This window comes from Malaya genurostris, chromosome 2 (assembly GCF_030247185.1).
Source record: "Malaya genurostris strain Urasoe2022 chromosome 2, Malgen_1.1, whole genome shotgun sequence".
Classification (NCBI taxonomy): Eukaryota; Metazoa; Arthropoda; class Insecta; order Diptera; family Culicidae; genus Malaya; species Malaya genurostris.
This window is the reverse complement of record NC_080571.1, coordinates 226,812,018-226,839,945: the sequence shown is the minus strand read 5'-3', so window position 1 is coordinate 226,839,945 and position 27,928 is coordinate 226,812,018. Positions and strand designations below refer to the sequence as shown.

Here is a 27,928-nt window from a genome sequence, read left to right as displayed (position 1 = left end):
AATTATGGAATTGCTTTCAACTCGAAAATTCTGCCATCATCTGTTTTACATATGGCATATTCGAACGATTATGTTGCCAAAAACGAACCGTGCTAAAATCGGTCCGAGGCAAAATATCATGCTGTACACAGTATTTTGGGTACTTAAAAACAAATGTATGTAACAGTATAAAAAATCGTGTTTTATGTTGCTCTCAAGCATTTCTTTGCCAGACAGCCCTCAGAACTTCTACTGCTGAAATAGGGGAAAAAGTTGCTTATACAAAAATTTCGATATCTCCGTTAAAAATGGACGGATTTTAACAATCTATGGCTTGTTAGATAGGTATTACCGTGCGGAATCTAAGTCTGAAAATATATTCTGTTTTCACGGTCAATTGTGACAGATACTGTTAAAAAACTGATAGTTTTGACATAAAACTTCGTATAACTCAAAAAGTAAACATCCGATCTCAAAACCATTCAATATCGTTCTGGGTGACGGGGAGGCCTTTCATTTGCGACTAGTTTGATCAAAATCGGTCCGGCCATCTCTGAAATCTCGACCTCTTAGTTGACAACACACACACACGGACATTTGTTCAGTTCGTCGAGCTGAATCGTTTGGTATATGACATTCGGCCCTCCGGGCTCCGGAAAATTTTTCTAAAGTTGGAGCGAATTCTATACCTATTTTATATTTATAAAAAAAGGTAAAAAACATCTTTTCTGTGAGTTTCTCATTCATTTGGCTTCTCTAATATATGTTTCCACTCAGTCAATTGCAAAAATGAACTTAGTTATGACGACTTTACGTCAAACCACCGAAAAATCAATAAATCGTATTAATTATTGTTGATAAAAAAATGGGTTCGTAGCGCTTTAAAAGGCTTGAAAAATTTAATAGCGTCTTTGGCTTAAAAGGTTGTCGACCCCTGATGTAAGCACTTTTTATTATTATTGAAGGAATGCCATCCAGTAGCAGAACTTTCCAGTTCCAAAGTTTCCATCGTAATTTCGTAGTAGAGATCTCTCGACACTAATTTGTATTGGAAGCAATTTTATCATTATCATTTTTATTTAAATCACGAGCCAACATTTCTAGATTACTACAAAAATGTAAGTGAATGTAGATGAATATTCAAATACTAAATACTCCCGCGGACCCAAAGAAGGATGCGGCAACCTTCCGATACGTTTCCACGTCGGATGAGAAGCACGCCGGGCACTCGCCGAATCTTGACACACCGGGGTGTTTCCCGCGGACCCACAAGGACAAACATGCGGCCATTACCATAATCCAAGTTATAGATATAAATAATTATGAAAAAATGCCCTTGGCTTCATAAATCTAACCGCATTGTGCCTTAACAATTACAGCTTTAAAAAAAAATTGTAGATACTGCTAGAACGAACCTTTTCCAGTGTGTTTTATTTGTTATGGAAATGTTCCCCTAGATTTGATTCTCATTTGACTCTCAAGGTAATGTAAAAGTATACTTAAATACTCGTTCGATAATTTTCATTCCAATTCGAATTTTTGAATGTTAGGTGCATCTTAGAACTAGTTTTAATTGTAATTTTTCTTATGCCTTTGTTTGATGAGCATCTATAGGTATATTGTAATCTATTGACATGAAAGATAAAGAGGTTCTATGCCTACAGAAAAAGAATTTCCATGCTAACGATTAACTATTATACTGCTGATAAATGAATGACTGGAAGTTATCAACTATATGAGTCCATACGTTCTTTTCTAAAATGTATTATTTTTCTACAACCTTCGGGATTTTAGAGACTTTAACATTCTTTCTTGTGTAATTATCGCCATTTGACCAAATCAGCTCCTTCCGTCACAGGAATTCCAGTTCGCTCCACCTGCTGTAGTGAACTTCCTTTCCTGATTGTGCAGAAAGTCCTTCATCATTGATCGTTATTATGAATGCCATTATCGTCATCATTTTAGCCACCGCACGGTTTGCTAACCACCAGGCTTCGGTGTAATTAAATTTAAATCAAACGTTGAATGAAACCAAAAAATAATGACCCTACAATTAGCTTCCACCAGCATCTTTACCTTATATGTTTTTCTCAAAGTTGCATCGAACTGCAACAGAGATCTCGCACCGTCGGAACGGCGATGGTCGATCTGCACGATTAACATCGATTTCGATGCAGATAATGGTGTCCCACCACATCACTTTCCGTCACCATCGTCATCGGCCGGTCGTCTGACCTCTCCAAGCAGGACAGAGCATTCCATCTTGCACGGGTTCGGTCTTGCTGATTGGCTTGCCACACCATCGTTTCAGTGCAAATGGTGCGTTAACTGGTCTCCTTCATCCTTGACTGGCTGGACCCTTGGATCCTACAGCAGAGAGCAACTCAACAGCAGGTGCTAGGTTCAATACACATTCTTCAATTTGCATTTACTGAACCCAAGGTCTTGAAATTGATTATCAAATATTTTTGATTAACTCTTTCGTTTGGGAAGCCATTCAAGAACTTGCCACGCCACAGCCAAATCAATCTTACTTGGGCAAGAGAGAAAAATTTGCCATTTCCTGAAATTATTGTAAATCATCACGACGAATGATTTGGCGTAATCGCCAGGTCCAATAATGAGCATTCAATTTGGACGATATAATTGTTGGTTGCAGGCATTGCGACGCGAAATATGAAGTACCTCGACAGGTCACCATTTGGTGTGCAGCCCAAGCAACCGTTTGTTACTCCTGGAACGAGGAAATTATACCTGTTGATGAAATTCCTTCCGGTTGATATTTTGGATCGCCAAAATTATTGACGTGAATCATTTGTTCGATGAGTGGAACACTTTTGGGTTCCGTACAATGAATTTGCAATGAATCGAGCGACGTTAAAATATACCCACGTATTTGGAATCGAAATTGCAGTTTTAAGTGAGCCGTATGATTTAAGAATGATACCCATCCTAGTAAATACTTTTGAGTTATATGAATTATATCATTACCTTGCAATGTATCTGTAAAAAATGAGTCTATTGCGAAATTTGTCGAGACAGGTAATAAATTCTTCATTATTATTCTGATTCAAAAGGTTAACAATAGCAGCCTTGACCATATGCTGTCTAGAATGAACAATACAGAATAAAATATTCTATGAAAATATACGGAAAAATCATGTTGAAAATCAGATTATTTTTTTAGGAATCTTGGAACCCAGAGCTCCCAGTGTAGAGCCATTTCACTATTCAATTCATATCGTTTTATAAGGAGCTACACTTTAGGTATTGACTAATCTTTATCTATCTATCTTTATCTATCTTTATAATAATAAAATGGTGGTTCTGAAAAAAACATTTTACGAAGGCGTTCGTATTGGAGAGTGACAAGTTGAATTCGAAGGCCGATATATGCCAATGACTTCCGGCTTCTATTTCTAAGTTGACCTGTTGTCTGTGGATGAGATACTGATATGGTTGACGCAGAGATAGCGTTCACAACCGATTATAATCTTCCAATGAAGAAAACATTAATTTGCTGAGTTGATCAATGATACAATAGGCCTATGATATGAAAAGTATGAAATATATATATATTATATATTTGAAATATATATATATTTCTACATATATATATATATATATATATATATATATATATATATATATATATATATATATATATATATATATATATATATATATATATATATATATATATATATATATATATATATATATATATATATATATATATATATATATATATATATATATATATATATATATATTCTATTTCTACATTGATATTTCTAGCCAATACGAGATCAATACATGTGCCTTCAAGCGTAGTAGCTTGTGAAGGAGCAGATTTCATATCCAACTTCATATACTTGCTCATGAAATCAATGAATTTAAATATTATATTGTTTTAAAGCATCTATATTGAAATCCCTCACAACTATCATCGACGTATTTTTACGAGAATAAAGAAATGGGGCGCACTTGATTTCTTAATAAAATATATTTAGAAAAACATTTTTTAAACAAATATGAATTTTTAGCGATGCTAAGAAATTCTTTCCTTTCGCCACATTTAAATCTGCATTTTTCAGGAGAAATAAAATACAGATTAATCTGTATATGTGGCATCAATAGTTTCATTTTCGCATTGCGTGAGAGCGTTGCCGTCGTAAAAGAATGTGTTAGTGACCTGCCGCAAACTTTTCTCCACTTCCTTTTTGATAAATCTGATGCTTTGCGTAGGAGAACATTTAATTAATTCCTAATGATGATCTGTGGGACTGAAAAGTGTCTTGAATTGTCACGACCAACAGGATTTGGATTTGAGATGGCTCTTGGCGTGCGCACTCGGTGAACTATTGGATTCCAAAGAAGATGAAACAATCCATTACGGGCGGAATCAGTAGGTGCATTTGGAACTCACAATGAATTCCGACTCTAAATTCCGGACAACTTAAGTGAGCAGTGCTCCCATGACGACTGACATCTTCCACTGGCATACTTTTGGTGTGGTTTTGCTCTGTGCCCGGCTGCGCCTGTTCTTCAGCACAATTCTGCTGTTCGGCGTCCGCTTCATTTCAAAAGTGTGAGGCCTTCGATGTTCCTCCCTTGTATGTCTCACTGCGACAAGCGTTGCTCAGAAAATTATGGGAAAAAGTGGAATGTGAATCTTTTATATCGATGCAGTTGTACAGCAACAGATATTTTGTTCTCTTCCTCAGAACGCGGTCTGATTGGCTGCAGCTGATGGTGCTGACATAGATTAAATCAGACAGGGGGTTCAATAGTGTACTATTGAAATACTTCAATGTTGTTGCAATCAGTGAAAATTAAATTTGTTGGTCGTTGACTGTCAACATATCGCTTCTCATTAATTTTACTAATTGAACTGTTAGGCGAAGATGGCGGTTCAATTTGAACTGCTTTAAGCACTAATGACCCGAAGGCGAAGCGCGAAGAAATTGAAAGTAAATATGTACTTTACGTACAAACCAAAAACCCCTAAATGTTCAACATTGATCTTCTACAACTCTATTTTTCTTTGTCCTTAGACATGGCTATTGCATAACCTGAGCAATTATAAGGCGAAGTTAATTAAAACTCCCAACATGAATACTTGATTTCCACCAAGTCAAATCAAAACATCAACATCAGCCAGTTGATTACAGTCCAAATTAAAACACCTACCGTTTCCACGACCCGTCAGCCATACGACCAAGACTAAACTCTTCTGAACGGTTGTACCGACCGATTCTAACTTCTCCTACCAAATAGAGGCAATAAGGTTTCCAATCTGGGATATTCACGGGATTAATCTGCTGATACAAGGTTTTTGTATCGCTGATGTATAATCCGGTACGTGGCTCGAGAGCTAATGCTTTGCCAGGACAAATAGACGGGTTTCATCCAGTACTGCCGCAAGTCTATATGGTGCTGTATGTGTGTGTATTCATTTGCCTATACCTCGATTGATGGATCGGTACCGCGGCGGTTTGATGTGCGGTTCTGTGCGGCATTAATCATCGTCGGTCGCTAGGTCGACCGAGGGCTTTCCCTGTGTTTCCTCCAGCCGACTTTTCGAGTCATTTATTTTACTTTCCAGTAGAGACAGCGAAAAATGACGCTGGCTGCGGTCGATTCTTATCTGCCGGGCAATTTTCTGCCGACACATTCATCACCCGGAGTAACGCGTTCGTTTCACACTCCGAAAGGTGCTGAAAGTGGTTATCGTTATTGACTGCAGTGTCCAACTGCATTAATGTAGATCATTTTCGCAGCAGTTATTTTCGGGTATCGCATGCAAATGTAGTACTCCGACAGGTTCAATCAATCAAACATCCGTGGAATCTCATTTGATGAGATTGTCTGAGAAAAAAAAATCTTGAATTACGTATTCATATGGCAGTGTTTTGCATCTTAATTTTGGCACCGGTTAACTGATAAAGACTGTCCCAGAAAGTATGGACGCACTTTGATTTCGCTGTAAATAATTCACAAGTGTTAGATATTCAAATTTTATTCGATATACTGATAATATTAGACTACAACAACAGAATATTATTCTCAACATTTGCTACTTAGCCATTGTAGACTAGCTGGCACACCTTCTTGCGAACGTTCCTCATTAAATTCCGTACAGACTTTTTGGCAACAAGTTTTGACACTTTTTTCAATCTTTTTCGAACTGTTGAATAGTTTCGGCTGCCGAGACATGTTTCCTAAGATGTGCCTTCATTAATGCACAAAATTCCTCAATTGGTCGAAGTTGTGCGCAATTTGGTGAATCCATGTCTTTTGGGACGAAAGTGACATTTTTGGTAGTATTTTACCATTCTACCGTTGATTTCGAGTAGTGGCAAGAAGCAAGATCTGGTCAGAAGACAACAGGATCCTTGTGGCTTCGAATCATGGGTAGAAGTCGTTTTTGTAAATATTCCTTGATGTATATTTCACTGTTCATTGAAGTAGTGGTGATGAAGGGTTTCGAAAACTTACCGAAGCTCAGACCATAGCTTTCTTACCAAATTTTTCGACTTCAATCGATGTCTCTGACAGGTTTAACACTTGCTCTTGTCGCACCGTGTAATATTGTGGTCCCGGCAAGGATTTGTAATCGAGTTTCACGTAGGCTTCGTCGTCCATGATTATGCAGTTCAAATTTCCAACAAGAATCGTATTGTACAGATTTCGAACCCTCGGCCTGATCGATGCTTCTTGTTTCGGACTACGTTTTGGTTGTTTCTGTTTCTCATAGGTTCGAAGATTCAAACGTTCTTTAGCACAAAGAACATTTGACTTCGAAGTGCCCACTTTTTTGGCCACATCCCGAGCTGAAACCTTCTTCTTTTGCTCGAACGCCTTCAGTATACGTTTATCCAACTGAGGGATAGCAGGACCTTTTTTCGACCCGTTTTCGGTTTATGCTCACCGAACTTCCTGATTGCATTTCGCACGGCTTTTTTCACTTACTCCTTCCATTTTTGCTATCTTTCTCAGTGACAGTCCGCGTTCTGTGCACCATTTGTACACAATTTTTCGACGTTGTTCTACTGAAAGTCCACGCTTTTTGAAACTAACTAAAGAAAACTAATAAAAAAAACTGCACAAGTGGCTAGAGAAGAGTGTAAACAACAGGATGCAGCCATAAAAATTGACAGATTCGGACCATTGCGGAATGGCAGCGGTTTTTGGTTGCGTCCATACTTTCTGGGACAGTCTTTATGTTAGGTGACTACAAATGTTGATTCGGTTATTGAACAGTTGCATTGAACAGCACTGTCTCATAAAACACACGAAACCAAAACTAGCATTACTTTCACGAGTTTTAAACACTACCACAATAAATAGAACACCCTTTTAATCAGTGGTGCCAATACTTTTTGGTCGATTGCCTATTGTAGATATATTGATATTTGTACTACTCATTAGCTAGAAACCTTTAAAGCTCAACTTTGACTTTTTATTATGTAAACTTGCAAAGCCTTGACATTACATCCATATTGCGAAATTCGATCTTCTATTTCAACAGACTTCGCAGCCGATTCATAGCGTACAGAATCATCGCATGGCTGGTGATACTGACATTTAGAATTCTTCCAGATCGGGACTCGATCATACGACAACTTTGCCATCATTTGGATTGAACCGCTAAACAGAGAATGAAACAAGACAACCCCGTTACAATTAACAACATGCTGAGTAACATGGAAGAAACGTAAAAGTCGTAAAACAATAGCCTACTAATTCGTAACAACTAACTAATAAATAATAAATCCTCGAAATCATGAAATGGTTGTGTGTCGTACATTTCAACTGTCAAATCACCGAGAATCGATTGGTTTTAATTGATGTTAGAATAATCAAAATAGCTGTATCAGTTGAATTTTTAGTCCTGTTATATCTCTGACATAACCTATCCAAAAGACAGGCTAAAACATAACCGAATTTTCGAAAATAATGTTACTGAAGATTACTTTGTATACTTAATTCTCAGTTTGCCTTTACCGGTGTTTTAACAGACACTTTAACTTTTTCTATTGGAACTGTCATGAAGTATTCAAACAAAATTATTGTATATTATTGTATTACATTAATTTACGTTTCCTGTCAAGAGACTATAAGACATTATGAGACCTTCTAAATATTTATATAACTCAGCCATCCAAAAGAATTGTGATGATGCCATACATTCTGAAATCATTTACATTACTAATTTAAATAACGACACTTCACTGCATTGAGTAGCACAGCCGATTTGTGGGGAACGGAAAACATCTTTTAAATTTATAGGTCATATTAGTAGATGGTCATACAAATTTACTGCCTATACTGGTTTCGGATTCAGATTACGGAAGTCCTCGCCCACCTTACCCCCCTCTGGGTATGTGATTGTCGGTAAAATATTGAATCTTGTGAAATAACATTCAATTTACTGAATACTCTCATATCAAGAAGAAAACTAATAATTCCGGAAATAAGAAAAGAACTAATGGATACGGGAATAAAAGTTATGGATCTTCTTTCAATAATATTTATGCTCATTTTCCTTCAAAACTAGATACAAGCTTTCGTTTCGGTAAGATATGTCATAGTGCTTACTTTGATCAGTGTATTCCATGTCGTTGTACGATCATTTCTAATCATTTAATTATTTTGACATTTTCAGTAGGTTTTGCAAATAAGTGACTCTTCAATATGTTAAAATTGGGATGCCAAAAATCTTGTAACGCTTTTTAACACCTATAACTTACAAAAGTAACACATATAACGCTTCGTAACACACCAAACATACAAAAGAATAACAGATGTAACGCTTGTATCTTTTGAAAATGTAACTTATGTAAAACTTACAAAACGTAACATCTAAAACTTACAAAAAAAAGTTACGATTTGTAACGACTATAACTTACAAAAGGAACCAAGTAACGCATGTGATGCTTCAAAACACCTAAAACTTATTTAAAGTAACGCATGTACCGCTTCGTATAGGAGTTATGAAAAAGTAACGCATTTAACGCTTCGTAACGCCCAAAACTTTTAAAAATAAACACATGTAACGCTTGTAACTTACCAATGAGTAACACTTGTAACGCTTCGTAACTCACAAAAAAGTAACGCACTAACTTATAAAAAAGGGACGCTACGTAACGATGTGGAACTTCTATAACTTACTAAAAAGTAATGCATGTTACGCTTCGTAACGCCTATGATTCACAAAAAAGTAACGCATGTAACACTTCGTAGCGCCTATACCTTACAAAAAAGTAATGTATGTAACGCTTTGTAAGGCCTAAGACTCACAAAAAGTAACGCATATAACGCATCGTAACGCCTATATCTCACGAAAGAACAACTCACCTAACGCAAATGAAACATTTTTCCATATTGCAATTATTCAAAAACCTGTTTTAATCCACCTAGTGGTGTAATGATGCCTTTCTAATATCAATCATACTCTCATATGTAATACTATAATATATAGTACTTCATAATAATTTTCTTCGAAACTCAAATGTACCTTATGATAAAAAAAGAACCGGAATTTTCATTTTAAAATTCCCGCGCTTGTCCAATCGGTAAACTTTTATTCTCTCAACGTTGGCAACACTTTTATACACATACATACATATATACGCATATCGTACGATTAGTTTTTGTTTGGCGTCTATACAAAGAAGTTGAAAAATTTTCGTGTGACGATTTTTATAATGGAAGAAAATTTAGAACAACGGCTCGCCTTCGAAGCACCATTCGGTCGATTGTTGTGCGGTTTCGACGTCATATTCATAGATCCACACCTCATCACCAAGAGGGATCAGCGAATAAACGTCGGTCCGGGAGAACCTCCTTCGCCGGGGAGCTCTTCGTCGGAGTAGTCTAGATCCATCGTCGGGAACTAGATGAGTAGTACGTAAAACTACTAGGATTGTCGGGGCGCCAGTGAACCGGAAGCTATCCTACAACCGGAATCACTGGATCGACCCAGGCATCCTCTCGGTCGGGCGTTGACGGTTATCGAAAGCGTCGGTTTTGGGAGAGCCTCCTTCGTCGGGGAACTCTCCGTCGGTGTAGGCTAGATCCTTCGGCGGGGGTTAGTCGAGCAGTCGCCACAACACCGATTCGAGTCGTCGAGGCGCCAGCGAACCGGAAGCAATGCTCCAACCGGAATCGCCGGACCGACCTCGGCACTCCTTCGGGTGTCCCGTGTGGTGTAAGAGACTCGGTATCGGGAGATTATCCTTCGCCGGGGAACTCTCCGTCGGAGTAGTCTAGATCCTTTGTCGGGGACTAGATGAGTAGATCGTCGCGTGGTACCGCTAGGATCGTCTGAGCGCCAGTGAACCGGAAGTCACGCTCCAACCGGAATCATTGGATCGGCTTAGGCATCCTTTCGGTCGGGTCGTAGACGCGTACCGTAAGCGTCGGTTCGGGAGGACTTCCCTCGTTGGGGAACCCTTCGTCGGTGTAGACTAGATCTTTTGACGGAGACTAGTCGAGTAGTTCCGCGACGTAGCATCAGTTTTGGGTCGGCGAGGCGCCAGTGAACCGGAAGTTACCCTAGAGCCGGTATTGACGGAGACTAGTCGAGTAGTTCCGCGACGTAGCATCAATTTTGGGTCGGCGAGGCGCCAGTGAACCGGAAGTTACCCTAGAGCCGGTATCACTGGACCGACCTCGTCATCCAATTGGTCAATCCCTCGAGAGCAGGATGCTGATCCCCATTCTGCATAAATCTGGGGAGGGTGCTGTGAGTACCAATAGCCTTCCACCCCGAAGTAATACCTAGCGGTGGTGCCGGGGAGGTAGGGTTGGAGATCCAAGGTGTTTTAATGGGTAGTTCCAATCAACAGTTGGGTAGTCCTGTGGAGAGTCCCACACTCCGTGCGTAAATGCATTTCACCTTGTACAAAAAAAGAAAAAAAAAAACACCTCATCACCAGTTATGATGCATTCGATGAATGTGGGGTCACTATCTGCGTTGGAAATCATCTCTTTGACCACATCAACACGACGCTGTTTTTGAATGAAATTTATCTTTTTTAGCACCAGCCGAGAAGCAACGCGTTTCAAACCCAAAACATCAGTTAAAATGTGTTCGGCTGATCCATAAGAGATGCCCAACAACACAGCAATCTCTCTAATCGGTACAGAACGATTTTGCAACACGATTTGCTTCGCCGATTCAATGTTTTCTTCAGTAACAGATGTTGTTGGGCAGCCAGGGATCTCATCATGATCCAAGCTTGTACAACCACCTTTGAAGCGTTTGTACCACTCGTATGCCTGTGTTTTTCCTAGACACGATTCACCAAAGGCCTTTTCTAACATTTTCAACGTTTCGGAACACTTAAATCCATTTGCAACACAAAATTTGATGCACGCACGTTGTTCTAAATTTTCATCCATTATAAAAATCGCCACACGAAAATTTTTCAGCTTCTTTGTATAGACGCCAAACAAAAACTAATCGTACGTGTTATGTAACACTTCTCCAAATGTGTCCACCTTGTACATTACATGTTCGAAAAAATCCAATCTAATTGCACGTATTGTGTTTAGTGTGTATTGATCGAAAAGTCGATCAATACACAATATAAAAACATCAATAAACAGAGGCAGGTCCTCTTTCAGTGTTAAACTTTCAACAAGTGTGTTTCGCTATTGAGAACGATCCGAAATAGCCAGTGGGGAAAGTGATATAAAAGGAAATATTTTACAAGTGGCGACTAGGGATAATTTGGAACCGGCGTGGCTAAAGACACGGTGTAATACGGATTTCCGGGAGCAGTAAAACGTCTCCGGCAGAGATTTTCTGGCGTTTTTTTTTTTTTCTCAACCAACAATACTACCGGCTACGGGGAAATTGAAAATTGTGAGTACAGTAAGCGAAAAGCACATTTTTTACGCCATTTTGAAAGCAAAATTGCTTCCAATTTTTTTTACAAAAGCGATCATTCGTTTTGTTCTAATACACTAACACAAAAGGTTTTTTGTTTTAATTGTTAAAAAAAAAAAAAAAAAAAAAAAAAAAACTTTTGTTTTAATTGTTTTCTAATACTTTTGTTTTATGATTCTTTTCATGCTGGAGTTTCTTTCTCTTCGGTTGGAGTAATTCGACCATCCAATTATATCTTGGCACGCGCAAAAAAAAAAAAATTGTGGAAATTCATCATTTCTAGTGAAAAGGAATTACCAAAGAAAAGGAATTACCAAGGAAAAGGAATTACCAAGGAAAAGGAATTACCAAGGAAAAGGAATTATCAAGGCAAAGGAGTTATTAGGGAAAAGTTCTACTGGTTCGATTGCAATCAATCGGTGAGTCGTTTTGTTTTCTTTTTATTTAAAAAAAAAATTACATAAACTATATTTCAATTTCGGGCTGACATATTTTTTTTTAATTTTATTTATTTTTGCCCATTATATTTACAACAAACGATCCGAAAGTAGTGCAAATATATAAATTTTATTAAAGTGCAAATTATTAATACGTGAACAGAAAAATTGTTGTGGTGGTAATTGCTTTTTCAAGTTTATTTCGAGGTTAGTGAACTGTTTGGTTAAAAAAAATTGTTCTAATATTTTTTTTTCTTGTGGATTTTTACATTTTTTTCTCGCGGTTGTTTTTTATTGAATTTTTTTTAAATTTTTGGGGATATTTCTGTGATAAATTTTTGATTTTACGCTTCAATTTTGAAAAGATGTCTCAAGGTTTTGCTTCCACAATGGAACCTTTTAGAAAAGGTACATCGTTCACTCATTGGGTGGAACGATTAGAATTTGTATTCATTGCAAATAAGATTCCAGAAGATGACCGTAAGGCCCATTTTATTACATTGGTGGGACCGTACGTGTACTCGGAACTCAAGCTTTTGTTTCCGACTGGTAGTTTGGCAGCTGTACCGTTAGCTACCATGATAGAAAAATTGAAAATGAGATTAGACAAAACTGCCTCTGGTGTTTGCCAAAGAATTTCTTTTAACCAGCGTACTCAGAACGCTGATGAGTCGGCGGAAGATTTTTTATTAGCATTGAAACTTCAGGCTGAGCTGTGTGCCTATGGTGCGTTTAAGGACACGGCAATACGAGATCGTTTGCTGGCTGGTTTGAAAGACGTTATGCTTAAGCAGAGAATTCTAAGCGAAGCTGATCAAACCCTTGAGTCTGCTGAGAAAATTATACAGACCTGGGAAGCGGCAAAAAACAATGTTAAAACTTTATCTTCTGAACCATTTTCTATTCACAATGTCGTTTCTATGGCTTCAAATGGTAATACAATGGGAAAAGCTATGGGTAAACTGGCAGCGGCATATAATGCTGCAAATAATTCAATTCCTCAGAAACAAAATAGCAGATTACCTGTAAAAGATAGACTAGGGTTCAGGCCATATGGAAATCCTCGATATCAAAAGCATTTTGGATATAATAGATATCAACAGAAAAATACTTGGAAACCAAATAGCAATTTTAAACCGGCAGACTTTCGAGAGAGCTTTGAAACTAGAATTTGCGATTTTTGTGGGGTAAAAGGACATTTGAAGAAACGATGCTTTAGGTTGAAAAATATGAAGAAAGAGGCCGTTAAGCTGGTGGAACAAATGAAACCCGGAACGTCAGGTACGAGCACGCAGAATATTTCAGAATTGATGAACCGTATGAGGACTGAGGAGTCTGACAACGATGATTCAGACGAAGGTAATTTGGAATGCATGAATGTGACATCGATTAACAAAATAAATGAACCATGTTTGGTAAAGGTGAAAGTTGAGAATAAACAACTGGAAATGGAGGTTGACTGTGGTTCCTCCGTTTCTGTAATTAGTAAAACACAGTATTTTTCTCTTTTTCATAAACCTCTACAAAAATCCTCTAAACAATTGATTGTTGTCAATGGCGCGAAGCTGATAATAGCTGGAGAGGTTAAAGTCAAAGTTGACTTTAGGGAAAAACATGAGAATTTGAAACTATTAGTACTAAATTGCAAAAATTGTTTCATTCCTCTTTTTGGCAGACCATGGTTGGATGCCTTCATTCCAAACTGGAGAACATTTTTCTCAAATTTTTCAAAAATTAATAATCTTTCTGAAATTAGCAGTGACACAATTGTCTCTGAAATAAAACAAAAGTTTGGAAATTTATTTAAAAAAGATTTTTCTTTACCAATTCTTGGTTATGAAGCTGATTTGGAGCTGAAATCAGATATACCAATTTTTAAAAAAGCATATGACGTTCCCTATCGTTTAAGGGATAAAGTTTTAGAGTATTTAAATAAGCTGGAGAGAGAGAAAGTAATTACTCCTATCCAAACCAGTCAATGGGCTTCTCCAGTGGTAGTGGTAGCAAAGAAAAATAATGAAATCAGACTTGTAATAGATTGCAAGGTATCTGTTAATAAAGTTATAATTCCAAATACTTACCCATTGCCTACAGCTCAAGATTTATTTGCTGGTTTAGCAGGTTGTAAGGTTTTTTGCGCATTAGATTTAGAAGGCGCATATACCCAGTTATCACTCTCTAAGAAATCAAGAAAATTCATGGTAATAAATACTATAAAGGGTTTATTTTCTTACAATAGACTGCCACAAGGGGCATCATCTAGTGCGTCCATCTTCCAGCAAGTAATGGACCAAGTATTAAAGGGTTTAGAATATGTTTTTTGTTATTTGGACGATGTGCTTATTGCAGGAGATAGTGTGGAAGATTGCAAACAAAAACTTTTCGTTGTTTTAAAAAGACTTGCTGATGCTAATATTAAAGTTAATTTTGAAAAGTGTAAATTTTTTGTTACAGAGCTTCAATATCTAGGCCATATAATAAGTAAAGACGGGTTAATGCCTTGTCCGGAAAAGATTACTACTATACAGAAGGCTAAAATTCCAAAGAATGTTACAGAATTAAAGTCCTTTTTAGGACTTATAAATTATTATAATAAATTTATTCCACATCTGTCTTCAAAGCTGTACCATTTATACAATCTTTTGAAGAATAATGTTAAATATATTTGGGATAGTAATTGTGACAAAGCTTTTGAGGAAAGTAAACAGTCTTTGTTAAAGGCTAATATTTTGGAGTTTTATGACCCTTTGAAGCCCATAGCAGTAGTTTCTGATGCTTCAGGGTATGGTTTAGGAGGAGTAATTGCTCATATTATTGACGAAGTTGAGAAACCGATTTGTTTCACTACATTTTCTTTAAATTCAGCACAAAAGAACTATCCAATTTTACATTTAGAAGCTTTAGCTTTGGTGTCCACAATTAAAAAGTTTCATAAATACCTTTATGGGAATTTTTTTTATGTTTATACTGATCATAAGCCTTTAGTAGGAATATTTAGGAAGGAAGGTAAACATTCAATTTATGTTACTAGATTACAGAGATACATTTTAGAACTTTCCATTTATAACTTTGAAATTAAATATAGACCCTCTGCCCAAATGGGAAACGCGGATTTTTGCTCCAGATTCCCTTTAGAGCAATTGGTTCCAAGTGATTATGATAAAGAAATTATCAAAAGTATTAATTTTGGGCAAGAATTGCCAATTGATCATAGCAAGATTGCTTCTCAGACAAAGAACGATAAATTTCTGCAACAAATTATTGATTATATGAAACGTGGTTGGCCAAAACGAATTGACAAGCGCTTTGCAAACATATTTTCAAATCAGCATGATTTAGAATTGTTTGACGAGTGCTTACTTTATCAAGACAGGGTAATGGTGCCACAATCGCTGCAAAGCGAGCTTTTAAAACTATTACATGCTAACCACGGGGGTGTAGTTAAAATGAAGCAACTTGCAAGACGATTTATTTATTGGGTTGGTATAAATGGAGACATTGAAAAGTTTGTCTCAAATTGTGATGCATGCAACGGCATGGCGATAATACCAAAACAAAAGATACAATCCAAATGGATTCCTACAACTAGACCTTTTAGTCGTATACACATAGATTTCTTTCATTTTCAACATCACACCTTTCTACTTTTGGTGGATAGTTTCTCAAAGTGGGTGGAAATTGAGTGGATGAAGAGAGGCACAGATACAGGCCAGGTTTTGAAAAAGATAGTAGCATATTTTGCTCGCTATGGATTGCCTGATGTTTTAGTTTCAGACGGTGGTCCTCCATTCAACTCAGCAGTCTTTACACATTTTCTTGAAAAGCAAGGTATTAAAGTATTTAAAAGTCCTCCATATAATCCTGCAAGCAATGGCCAAGCGGAGAGACTGGTAAGGACGGTTAAAGAGGTTTTGAAAAAGTTTCTGCCTGAACCAGATATAAGTGAGTTGGATCTGGAAGACCAGATAAATTTATTTCTATTTAACTTTCGTAACTGCATGACTAGTGATGGGCGATTCCCATCAGAGAAAATTTTCTCTTTCACGCCTAAAACTCTAATTGATCTAATCCATCCGAGAAAAACATATAAAAACTTTTTAACAACACTAACATCGCATGTACCACAGGAAAAACCAAATGATGTGGTTATGTCAAAGGAAAATTCTGCTATTCATGTAGCAAGTCCTTTGGATAATCTGATGGCTGGAGATGAGGTGTGGTACAAAAACCACAATCCTCATAACCACGCCCGATGGATTAAGGCAACATTTCTAAGACAAGTTTCTAAAACTATTTCACAGGTGGAAATTGGAAACGTAAGGGTCAACGCACACAGAAGTCAGCTTAGAGTGACTAATTCGGACTCAATGGTCCGGCCGAACATATTTTGTCCTGGGACGATGGCAGGATCGGCAAACGCAAGAGATGAAGCGGAAGAAGATTTCCGAGGTTTTCCAAGTGAAGAATTAAGGAAGACTCGAAAAAGGAAGAAAACTGAAGTTAATATTTCGCCAATCAGGCGCTCGAAAAGATTGAAGACAAAGAAATATGATAATGATTTTATATATAGCTGATAAATTTGTATTAAACAGAATTGATAAATGTCAATTCTTCTCTGTTTGTAATATACTTCGAGATCTTTAGGGGGAAGAGCTGTTATGTAACACTTCTCCAAATGTGTCCACCTTGTACATTACATGTTCGAAAAAATCCAATCTAATTGCACGTATTGTGTTTAGTGTGTATTGATCGAAAAGTCGATCAATACACAATATAAAAACATCAATAAACAGAGGCAGGTCCTCTTTCAGTGTTAAACTTTCAACAAGTGTGTTTCGCTATTGAGAACGATCCGAAATAGCCAGTAGGGAAAGTGATATAAAAGGAAATATTTTACAGTACGTTTTCCCTATAATTCCGAAACCGGAAGTCCGATACAAATAAAATTCAGATGTTTTGTATTGGACCATAAGATTCATTTGAATCTATGATTGTACAAATTGGTCACGCCGTCTCTTAGATAAGTGAGTAAGTAGTTTGAAATAGGACTTTTTACACTAATCAACCTGTAACTCCGGAACCGGAAGTTGGGTCAAGATCAAATTCAGGAATTTTCTGTGGAACCATAAAACCTTTAATTTTAATCTCATTTTGTGTAAATCCTCAGTCATCTCCGAGAAAAGTTAGCATTCATATTTTCATATTTAGCACATTTTACCCCATAATTCCGGTACCGGAAGTCAAATCCCAACAAAACTGAGGAATTTTGTATGGAACCATAAAACTTTTATTAGAATCTAAGTTTGTGAAAAGCCATGCAGCCCATCTGGGTTCGATTCCCGTAAACGTATAATATGGCAGACAAGTTTAAGGTTAATTCGTATGAAAAACGGAATGTCAAAGTTTATTAGTTAGATGATAGACTTTCCTAGGTAACTCTAAGAGGATTCCTCAAATTTAAATTTTCCACTTTTTGGGATTCCGATTTTTTTTGCGATAAAAATTGGTCAACTTGTTATTGTTACAAAAAATAGAAAAATACCTTTAGTATTCGAAATTTCAAAAGGATTGCAGTAGTTATGAAGTTGTGAGAGACATCGACTTTAAACACGTGAAATTTAAGGGAAAACGCTTAAATATTCAATACTTATGTTTAATGCTACACAAAATTTTTTTACTATATACTGATAAAATGTACAGTAGGATGCCAATATTTTAGGCTCATCCCTCATTGCGTTAAGCGTAGTGCTCAACAGTTTAAGCCCCTATGCAAAATTTTAGCTAAATCGGACATGGGTAAGAGGCAGCGATGCAACCCTACGTATTTATCCGTAGGTCTACGGATTTCAGTTTTTTATACGGATCTACGGATTGGCCATTTAAAATCTGCGGATTTAACATAATTTATTCAAAAACTTCAGATATTTGATTATTTCTCTAGATATCTATCCAGTTATTTTCTGCATGTCACCGTCATCGATTACTAATTTTTGGAAATCTGTCATTTTCGCTTAGAATTCAATGCAATTTTGATTTTTTTATTTTGTATTTGGTATTTTTTCTAATTTTCTATCTAAACATTTTAGATACTTTTATTGAGTTGTTTTGTTCTAATTGGGAAAGATAAGTGGTCAGTCGAAAGAATTTCGCGCGGAAAGTTTGTCTTAATGGAACATATACGAGTATAAGCAGACTTGAAGCCAAATCTACGGATTTTATCTCAAGGCAAAGTGGTATCGCTGGTAAAAGGTACAATTTTTTTTGACAAATGTCTCAGAATTGCATGAAACGTCGAGAATTCGTGTTATCAGGAAAAAAATATTTTTTCAAAAATCTCGACTCGGAGACGACAGCGAAAAAAAAATCGATTTCGGAAATCTCAAAATTCCTAGTTGAGATTTTTCAAAAAAAAATCAGAGATGACACTAGATCACAAATTCAAACTAAATTATCAGTGCTATGCAAACCCTAATCAATCAACTGGCCAATGCAAAAATACTGTATAAAGACTTAACATGACACAAAAATAGTATCCAATAACATACTTAACGTATCACACTTTTACGTGAATTAATGAACAAGAACCCAGAAGGTGTCAGCAGAACATAAGTTTGCGACATAAACTACAATTTGTTCCGGTTTCCGTCCCATTTCATTCTAAAAATATGTTAGGAAGAGCCTATGGGCATCCTACAAGTCCCACACAATTATCATTATAGATACTGCTCTCTTCCGGAAGGAATACACAATCGAAACGAAACCCACAAGCATCGACCACAGAAAAACCCACACCCACTTCAAGTCGCAGTCAATCATGCTTACCTGTCCCGGCCGATCTATCTATCGTGCTAATACCGTGTTATTAAAGTTCCAAACATTAATTATAAATCTTGTTTTCGCCCTCGCAATCATGCTTTCTCGCGCTGGTCACTTCAAGCCAAAGTATTTTTTTTTTTCGAATTGCTCCCACCGTTGAACCGTTCGGCTCGTTCCGTTGGCTGAGAACTACAGCACGCCGTCGTTGGAATGACGCGTGAACTATCACACCTTCAAATTATGGACGGTTCCTAAACTGCCGCATAAACTGACGGACGTGAACGAAATTATCGAACTTATCGGAAAGTGTTCGCAGCCGGAGCCGGTTAGCGGTGGTATCCATTGATAATCTACGAATCAACCTAGACCGGGAATATGACGAGGATGAAAAACGAATTCTCATCTAATAATTATTATCGTTTGCGGTTGGTCTAGGATCGATGTTTCGGCTCAATGCCGCCGTACGGCACGACACATATGATTGAACGCCGAAAGTGCTGCCCAGATCGGTCCCGACGGGGTTTTGATCATTGATTTAAATTAGAAACTATCGAGTGAATGATAATAATTTGCAGATCAGTTCGTTATCCGTGTGTGAATTTGGTAGCAATTTGATTGGCGTACTTTTATGCTACACCATCGGTGTCCAGGAACTAGAGCGAAAGTTTGAGCGTTTGAAGTGAACAAGCGAGCTTCGATTTGATCGATTAAATGCATATTTCGTTTTAGTACAGTATAGAGCTTATTCTTAAAAAGTAGGACATCCTAGCATACATAAATAACAGGAGCAATACATAGTTAGTTAAAATTAGACCAGGGTATTATTTCTTATTAATGCATATTCGAGCTACTGATGTATGTATGGACCAGTACAGTGCCGTACCAAGAAAAATTGACGCCCGGGGCAAAAAAGATTTGCCGCCCCCATTGTTGGTTAAGTGAACAAAAAAAAAGTTGAACTACGATCTCCGATCCGAAAGATGACATGGACCAGCAAAAAAAAGATTCCTAGGAATGATTTGCCGCCCCCCTAAAAACGTTGCTCCCGGGGCTATGAAATGAAAACCACGACAAAGCTACCACAGAGACGAGACTCGATCCCGTAGCTAACTCCTTTCCGGGGAAATTATTTTACCAATTAAACTACCCTGCATGTACAACACACGAAGAAAAAGTCTAATTGAATAGATGAACCGAGCATGTTCAGCTGTGTTCGGCCGTCATGCAGTTCAGTCATACACATATCTCTAAGATAATCCATCCACCAGAAAACGAGACAAAAACAAAATCTTAAATTAGCATCTGACGGAAAAGCGGGAACAAGGATTGCCATAGAGATATGACAATAATTGAACTGCGTAGTACCCGAACATAGCTGAATATGCTCGATTTATTTGGCAAAATAATTTCCACGGATAGAAGCTAGCTACGGGTTCGAGTCCGGTCTATGCGGTAGCTTTTTCGTGGATTTCATTTCATAGCTATATTCGCATGTCATTTTTCCAATCTGTATTCCTCATTAGATATCGGTCAAATTCGAAATTAATTGACAGATGTTTTACGATTATTTAAACAGCATCGGAATGAATGATGCGTATCACATTTTTGTATCCCACACTTTCATCATACGTTCCTTAAAAACACGACTGCAAAGAGATTATATACCTACTCCGATTTCTCCGGTGCGTTCGACAAGATCAATTACCACGTAACAATGTCCATGTTGAGCATACTGGGATTCAAATGGTAGTAGAAATAGGAACTTATTTTAACTGCTATTTCACCATTCTCTTTTACTTCAGGAGTTCATCGGGGAAGTTAGCCTGGCCCGTTCATATTACTACTTTATCTTAACTATTAATTAATTGTTCGATTAGAATTGATAGGTTCATCGCGAAGTGCACTTGTCCTACAAGTCAGTTGTTTTATGTTCGAACTCCGACCTGGAACTATTCTTAGTGCATGTAGAATCGTAGCACCTGCCTTTCAATGGTTATGTACGCTATTATTCGGCTACGAAGTCTGTTGAAACAGAAGGTCAAATTCCTCCAAAAGAATGTAATACCAACTATATTTTGCTAATGATTTCAAACTATTTCATGATCTTAAATCCACTATTGATAGAGTTCTTACAGAGACAATTGGATAATTTAACAAATTGGTGTTGTATCAACAGAATGCCTCCAAGCTTCTAGAATTTCTTTCCCGTGTTAATAGGTTAATAGGCTTCGCGATATTTTCGTGGTAGTTTTTGTAAATTTATTACAATCGCGAAAAGATTCGTCTGAGTTCATATAATTGCTACAATTGGATATTTATCGTCGTAATCGTCCAACCTATTCTGTTCTTTGGATTTCTTTCTTATACAAAAACCCTTTGTCAGCTTGTACTGTACTTGTTCAATCACTGTTGATTGCAATTTCATCAAGAAACTGTTCTTGAGATTACTATCTTATTAGTTTTAGTCTAATCGGTTTTACTGTAGAAGGATTAGTTTTAAGAAAAATGTGTCATTTATATGATTGCAATCTGTTGATACAAAAGACGAGGATGTTTTATGCCTCATGAAAAGCAATTTTGACAGAAACTCCTATTGGCTTTTTCCTACTTCTAAATGAACAAACAAACAATGTGCGTATCAAAAATGTAGGTTCGCAATTGTTATGAATTGATTGCGCAAGCAATTTCTAAATTAAAAAAAATTGATTCCATTTTTCCTATTGTGACCTTCCAATGGTTATAACACATTTTTTATGTGGGACATAGCATCTTCTATTTCGAGGCATTTTTTTTATATAGCAGCCTGCCCTAATTCAAAAACTGGTGTAATGATGGTTTCCCATATTCCTGTGGGACTCTGCAACATACATTTGACACTGGAAACAAAATAAGAATGTTTGTATGGCCAGAAGCTAAAAAAACCTTCACATTGGAACAGTTTTAAGCCAAACATAGAAGAAAATACAGTTATTGCATCGTCGTTCTGTATGACAGATTGAAATTTTTAGCGCACTTCTCCCTGTATTCCCGAGACCGAAATTCGAATAAAAATCTAAAGACTGTCCCAGAAAGTATGGACGCAACCATAAACCGCTGCCATTTCGCAATGGTTCAGAATCTGTCAATTTTTATGGCTGCATCCTGTTGTTTACACTCTTCTCTAACCACTTGTGCAGTTGTTTATTCGGTTTCATTAGTTTGTTTCGAAATGCGTGAACTTTCAGCAGAACAACGTCGAAAAATTGTGTACAAATGGTGCACAGAACGCGGACTGTCACTGAGAAAGATAGCAAAAATGGAAGGAGTAAGTGAAAAAGCCGTGCGAAGTGCAATCAGGAAGTTCGGTGAGGATAACACCTTTGAGATTAAACCGAAAACGGGTCGAAAAAAAGGTCCTGCTAACCCTCAGTTGGATAAACGTATACTGAAGGCGTTCGAGCAAAAGAAGGAGGTTTCAGTTCGAGATGTGGCCAAAAAATTGGGCACTTCGAAGTCAAATGTTCTTCGTGCTAAAGAACGTTTGAATCTTCGAACCTATAAGAAGCAGAAACAACCAAAACGTAGTCCGAAACAAAAAGCATCGATCAGGCCGATGGTTCGAAAGCTGTACAATACGATTCTTGCTGGAAATTTGAACTGCATAATCATGGACGACGAAACCTATGTGAAACTCGATTACAAAACCTTGCCGGGACCACAATATTATACGGTGCGAGAATGGCAAGTGTTAAACCAGTCCGATACATCGATTGAAGTCGAAAAATTTGATAAGAAAGCTATGGTTTGGCAAGCAATTTGTAGCTGCGGTAAGATTTCGAAACCCTTCATCACCACTGCTTCAATGAAAAGCGAAATATACATCGAGGAATGTTTACAAAATCGATTTCTGCCCATGATTCGAAGCCACAAGGATCCTGTTGTCTTCTGGCCAGATCTTGCTTCTTGCCACTACTCGGAATCAACGGTAGAATGGTATACTACCAAAAATGTCACTTTCGTCCCAAAAGACATGAATCCACCAAATTGCCCACAACTTCGACCAATTGAGGAATTTTGGGCATTAACGAAGGCACATCTTAGGAAACATGTCTCGGCAGCTGAAACCATTCAGCAGTTTGAAATAGATTGGAAAAAGTGTCAAAACTTGTCGCCAAGAAGTCTGTACGGAATTTAACGTGGAACGTTCGCAAGAAGTTGCGCCAGCTAGTCTACAATGGCTAAGTAGCAAATGTTGAGAATAATATTCTGTTGTTGTAGTCTAATATTATCAGTATATCGAATAAAATTTGAATATCTAACACTTGTGAATTATTTACAGCGAAATCAAAGTGCGTCCATACTTTCTGGGACAGTCTTTATGGCAACCGTAAGGGTTTTCATTTGAGTGTAAATTTGTGAAAACCGGTCAAGCCATCTCTAAGAAATTGAAGTGAGTTTCGTTTCGGAGTATTCGACCACTGTTTTCGGTTTTTTCTGAGACCCGGTACACCCTTAATCAATTATTATGGCCATCAACTCACCATCTTGAAGAATTATATGGCTAGTAGAATTTAACTTGTACTTTCGCTGTTATATATTAAAAACCAGAAATGCCACCCGTTAGCTCTTCAAACCTAATCCACAACTCAATAGTCGATTTCAAACGAGTCTAATCATGTTAAAATAAACTTAGCCATTTCTCAGTTAATTAGGCATTGAAAAAACAACGCATTACTATCTGTAAAATATTATGCTCTCTTAACGATCTGTAAAACTTGTACAATCTTGTCAGCGAACTTCTAGATTTCATTAAATTCTTTCCACTTAATATTCATTTTTTCACTGACAGAGTCTGAAAAATTTGAAATGTTTTAGCTTTTTCCAAATTCAGTGAAAGTTTTATCAATTTCAAGTGAATAATATGAGAAATAAAAGCAGATTTTCAGCAAAGATTACTGAACGCTTGGTTGTCATCTTAGCTGTTAAAATTGATAAATTCTTAGAGTTTCCAAGTGAAAATTTAAGCATACATTGAGAGCTCGCGTAATTTCCCCAAATTAAAATTTTTGTCATCGAAGCTGATTCGCGATCAGTTCACAACAAAACATTTGAGTGATTGTTACTTATAGCACAGAGAACAGACATTCAAGTAGAGATTTTAAAGTGTAATGATTCACCTACCAAAATTAAACTGTATCAACGGATCGAAGCACCATCTGCATATCATTGTCGGTGTTAACAAATCTATATGGAATGTGTGAAAATTTACAAGTCAATCGTGTGATTCAAGCTAAAAAATGTAAGATTGGTTTCCGACAAACCCATCCGCGAATGTTGTATATTTTATTTTATTTTTCTAGTTGTGATGTGTCATCTCGCGTTGTTTACAGCAATGCGAATAGGAGAAGCAGGATACTGGTAAGCTTATTTAGAATGTCTTATTATATTTCTTCATAAGAATAGGGCTGGACTAAACTCCGTCAATTATTTAGGAAACGTTTGATCAATGGATCTACTTTTCTTCGAGTTAAATGCTAAATTTACGACGCGCACGTGAAGTTTAGTCTGCGAGGAGAATCTATTTGGTACTTTACTATTTTGGTTAGGGAGTAGATATCGACATTACTTCGTATCGCGTAAGGCATTGTTGTTCGATTGATGATGATCTAGTGATATTTTGCCAGTATTACGGCAGATTTACGAATTTTGAAAGGAATTTCGTATTTTAGTTGGAAGCACATATGAATACAAAACGCGATACAATTGCATCGTATTCTCAGTAGCCGGTTACCCAGAGTAATAAACACATGACAATATTCGAAAATTTACTAACAAACAACCCCTTCCTGTGATGCATGTGGAAATGCAGAGGATTTCTAGGTTTCTAATAGCAACATGCATTGAACTAACAATCCTGTCTTCCCAAATAGATCTGCATTCGGACGTGGCCGACGTCGATATTGATCAGCATGCAGGGATCAACGCAGTTTACACAATGTGAAACTACGTGTTATTTCCAAGCAAGTTGTTTCAGAAAAAAAACTTTTTGAAAGGTTGATTGGTTCTGATCTAGAACGGAGTAGAACACACAGTCGGTCTTTAATTATTAATTAAATAGTTCCGTTGAGGGACCTTTTTTACTTAGTTTTACATTCCACCCTACGATGGTTGGCGGCAAATCATATTTCGTTCGGGTCGTTAGTTATCCTAGGTACGCCGCTGCCTACTTGGGTCATTTCATATAGATTGCAGCGAATTTCTTATGATAAATATATTTTTCTGACACGTTTTCTTCTTTTTCTTATGTCCTACTTTTTAAAAAGATTAACTATAACAGGAACGCTGATAATGATCAAATTTATTCATAAGTGATAAATTAATTTGTTGAATGGAAATATTTAGCTTTTTCGGAATACCTTTCTTATTTAATTTGTTATATTTATTAATAAAATCGACTAAGCCATCTATGAACAAACTGAGTGGTAAAAAACACCGCGTTTTGTCCGTTACGTCACTTATACCATTATATCACCGGAACCGGAAGTGTCAGCCATCTGATCTTTGATCTTGATCAATGTTCCGATAGTAGCTTCCAAAAGAACCTAGGCTTGTTGAAATCAATTTAGCAGTAAAAAAACAACGCGTTTTGTTGTTTACGTCACTTACACCATAATATCTCCGGAACCGGAAATGCCAACTGTTAGATCTTCAAACTTGATCCACAATTCAATAGTCGCCTCCAAACGAACCTAGCCTTGTTCAAATTGGCATAGTCATCAGTGAGAAAATCTGAATGAACTCTCAACTTGATCCACAAATTGATTCAGTTATGCTTTCGGAAATAGCAGTAAAATTTCAGTATAATTATTACAGATCGATGTTCAGTGCAGCTCTACCGAACAGTTTTAGCTATTTGGAAATCAGTAAAACCCTATTCGACATCCGTTAAAAATATTTGGTGTGTACACACATAAACTAGATTGCCTATCTCAGCTGTTCAATCCTCGATAGCTGATTCTTTCAGAAAAAACCGTTTCAGCACAGTGGTAACTAAAGACTGTCCCAGAAAGTATGGACGCACTTCGATTTCGCTGTAAACAATTCACAAGTGTTAGATATTCAAATTTTATTCGATATACTGATAATATTAGACTACAACAACAGAATATTATTCTCAACATTTGCTACTTAGCCATTGTAGACTAGCTGGCGCACCTTCTTGCGAACGTTCCTCATTAAATTCCGTACAGACTTCTGGGCGGCAAGTTTTGACACTTTTTTCCAATCTTTTTCAAACTGCCGAATGGTTTCGGCTGCCGAGACATGTTTCCTAAGATGTGCCTTCGTTAATGCCCAAAATTCCTCAATTGATCGAAGTTGTGGGCAATTTGGTGGATTCATGTCTTTTGGGACGAAAGTGACATTTTTGGTAGTATACCATTCTACCGTTGATTTCGAGTAGTGGCAAGAAGCAAGATCAGGCCAGAAGACAACAGGATCCTTGTGGCTTCGAATCATGGGTAGAAGTCGTTTTTGTAAACATTCCTTGATGTATATTTCGCTGTTCATTGAAGCAGTGGTGATGAAGCTTTTCGAAATCTTACCGCAGCTACAAATTGCTTGCCAGACCATAGCTTTCTTATCAAATTTTTCGACTTCAATCGATGTCTCGGACTGGTTTAACACTTGCCCTTCTCGCACCGTATAATATTGTGGTCCCGGCAAGGATTTGTAATCGAGCCATTTGTACACAATTTTTCGACGTTGTTCTGCTGAAAGTCAACGCATTTCGAAACAAACTAATGAAAACGAATAAACAACTGCACAAGTGGTTAGAGAAAAGTGTAAACAACAGGATGCAGCCAAAAAAATTGACAAATTCTGAACCAATGCGAAATGGCAGCGGTTTTTGGTTGCGTCCATACTTTCTGAGACAGTCTTTAAACGTACTACTGTCAAAAAATGTATATTAGTGCTGATTTATCAGTAGAATGAGAATGCTCGGTAGAGTTGCAATTTGTCAGTCATGTCAAATGACCTTGACAGATTGACTAAAATCATCGTCAGCTGTAATCGGTACGGTGAAAGTTACTTATTGTTATAAATGAATATAATTCAATGCTGTTTGATCATCGTTATCAAGCAGTGACAGGAAAAATGAAGATAATATCAATCTCATCGGAAATCAATGAGCGTCCTGGTGAGTGTAATATCAAGAGAATTGAGGTTCTGATAGATCGGCACTCAGACACTCAATATATGGTGATTTGTAGAGCCTGGTTGGCAGCAGTCCAGTGACATAAGCTTTCCAATCTTAGTTCAAAACTCGGCAGTTCAAAACTCGTCAAAAGAAGCTAAAATTACCGAACGAAGCTTAGTGTGTTTATTCGACTGGATTTAAAAAGTAAGCTTTAGCACTTCAATCAACATTTCATTATGTTGAACTGATAGGTGGCATAACAGTGCAACATAAACTGTTATAAACTGACGAGTCGAAGATGAAACATAAAGAATAACTTGAAAAAATTAAAAATTGGATATTTAATATTTACATGAATAAATTGTATTTTCTCGACTAAACCACATTTTCCAATTCGTCGGAGCAGCTTGTGGAGGTTGTCTGGCGTAATTAATGCTCGTATATGCCCTAAAGAAAAATTCATTTGGAGAGACCACGTTGCTTAAATCACGGTTGAAGTTACAATACTCTCATCACTCAAGTTTTTCAACTCGTTTTTCACTTAACATTGGCTTTTCCACAGCACTCCGATATTTCAATTTATTTGCAAGCAAGTGCTTGCGAATCATTTCGTAT

General features: G+C 37.1%; 2 protein-coding genes across 2 annotated transcripts in view; both read left to right on the top strand.

Annotated features, from left to right (window-relative positions):
* Positions 1 to 27,928, top strand: part of LOC131427859 (UPF0430 protein CG31712) — a 132,972-nt gene that overhangs the window by 40,831 nt on the left and 64,213 nt on the right. The window lies entirely within an intron of this gene.
* On the top strand, positions 12,694 to 17,146 carry LOC131427858 (uncharacterized). The gene is made up of 2 exons (XM_058591411.1): positions 12,694 to 13,677; positions 16,620 to 17,146. The coding sequence occupies exons 1-2, from the start codon at positions 12,708 to 12,710 to the stop codon at positions 16,664 to 16,666; spliced, it is 1,017 nt and encodes a 338-aa protein (XP_058447394.1). The 5' UTR covers positions 12,694 to 12,707; the 3' UTR covers positions 16,667 to 17,146.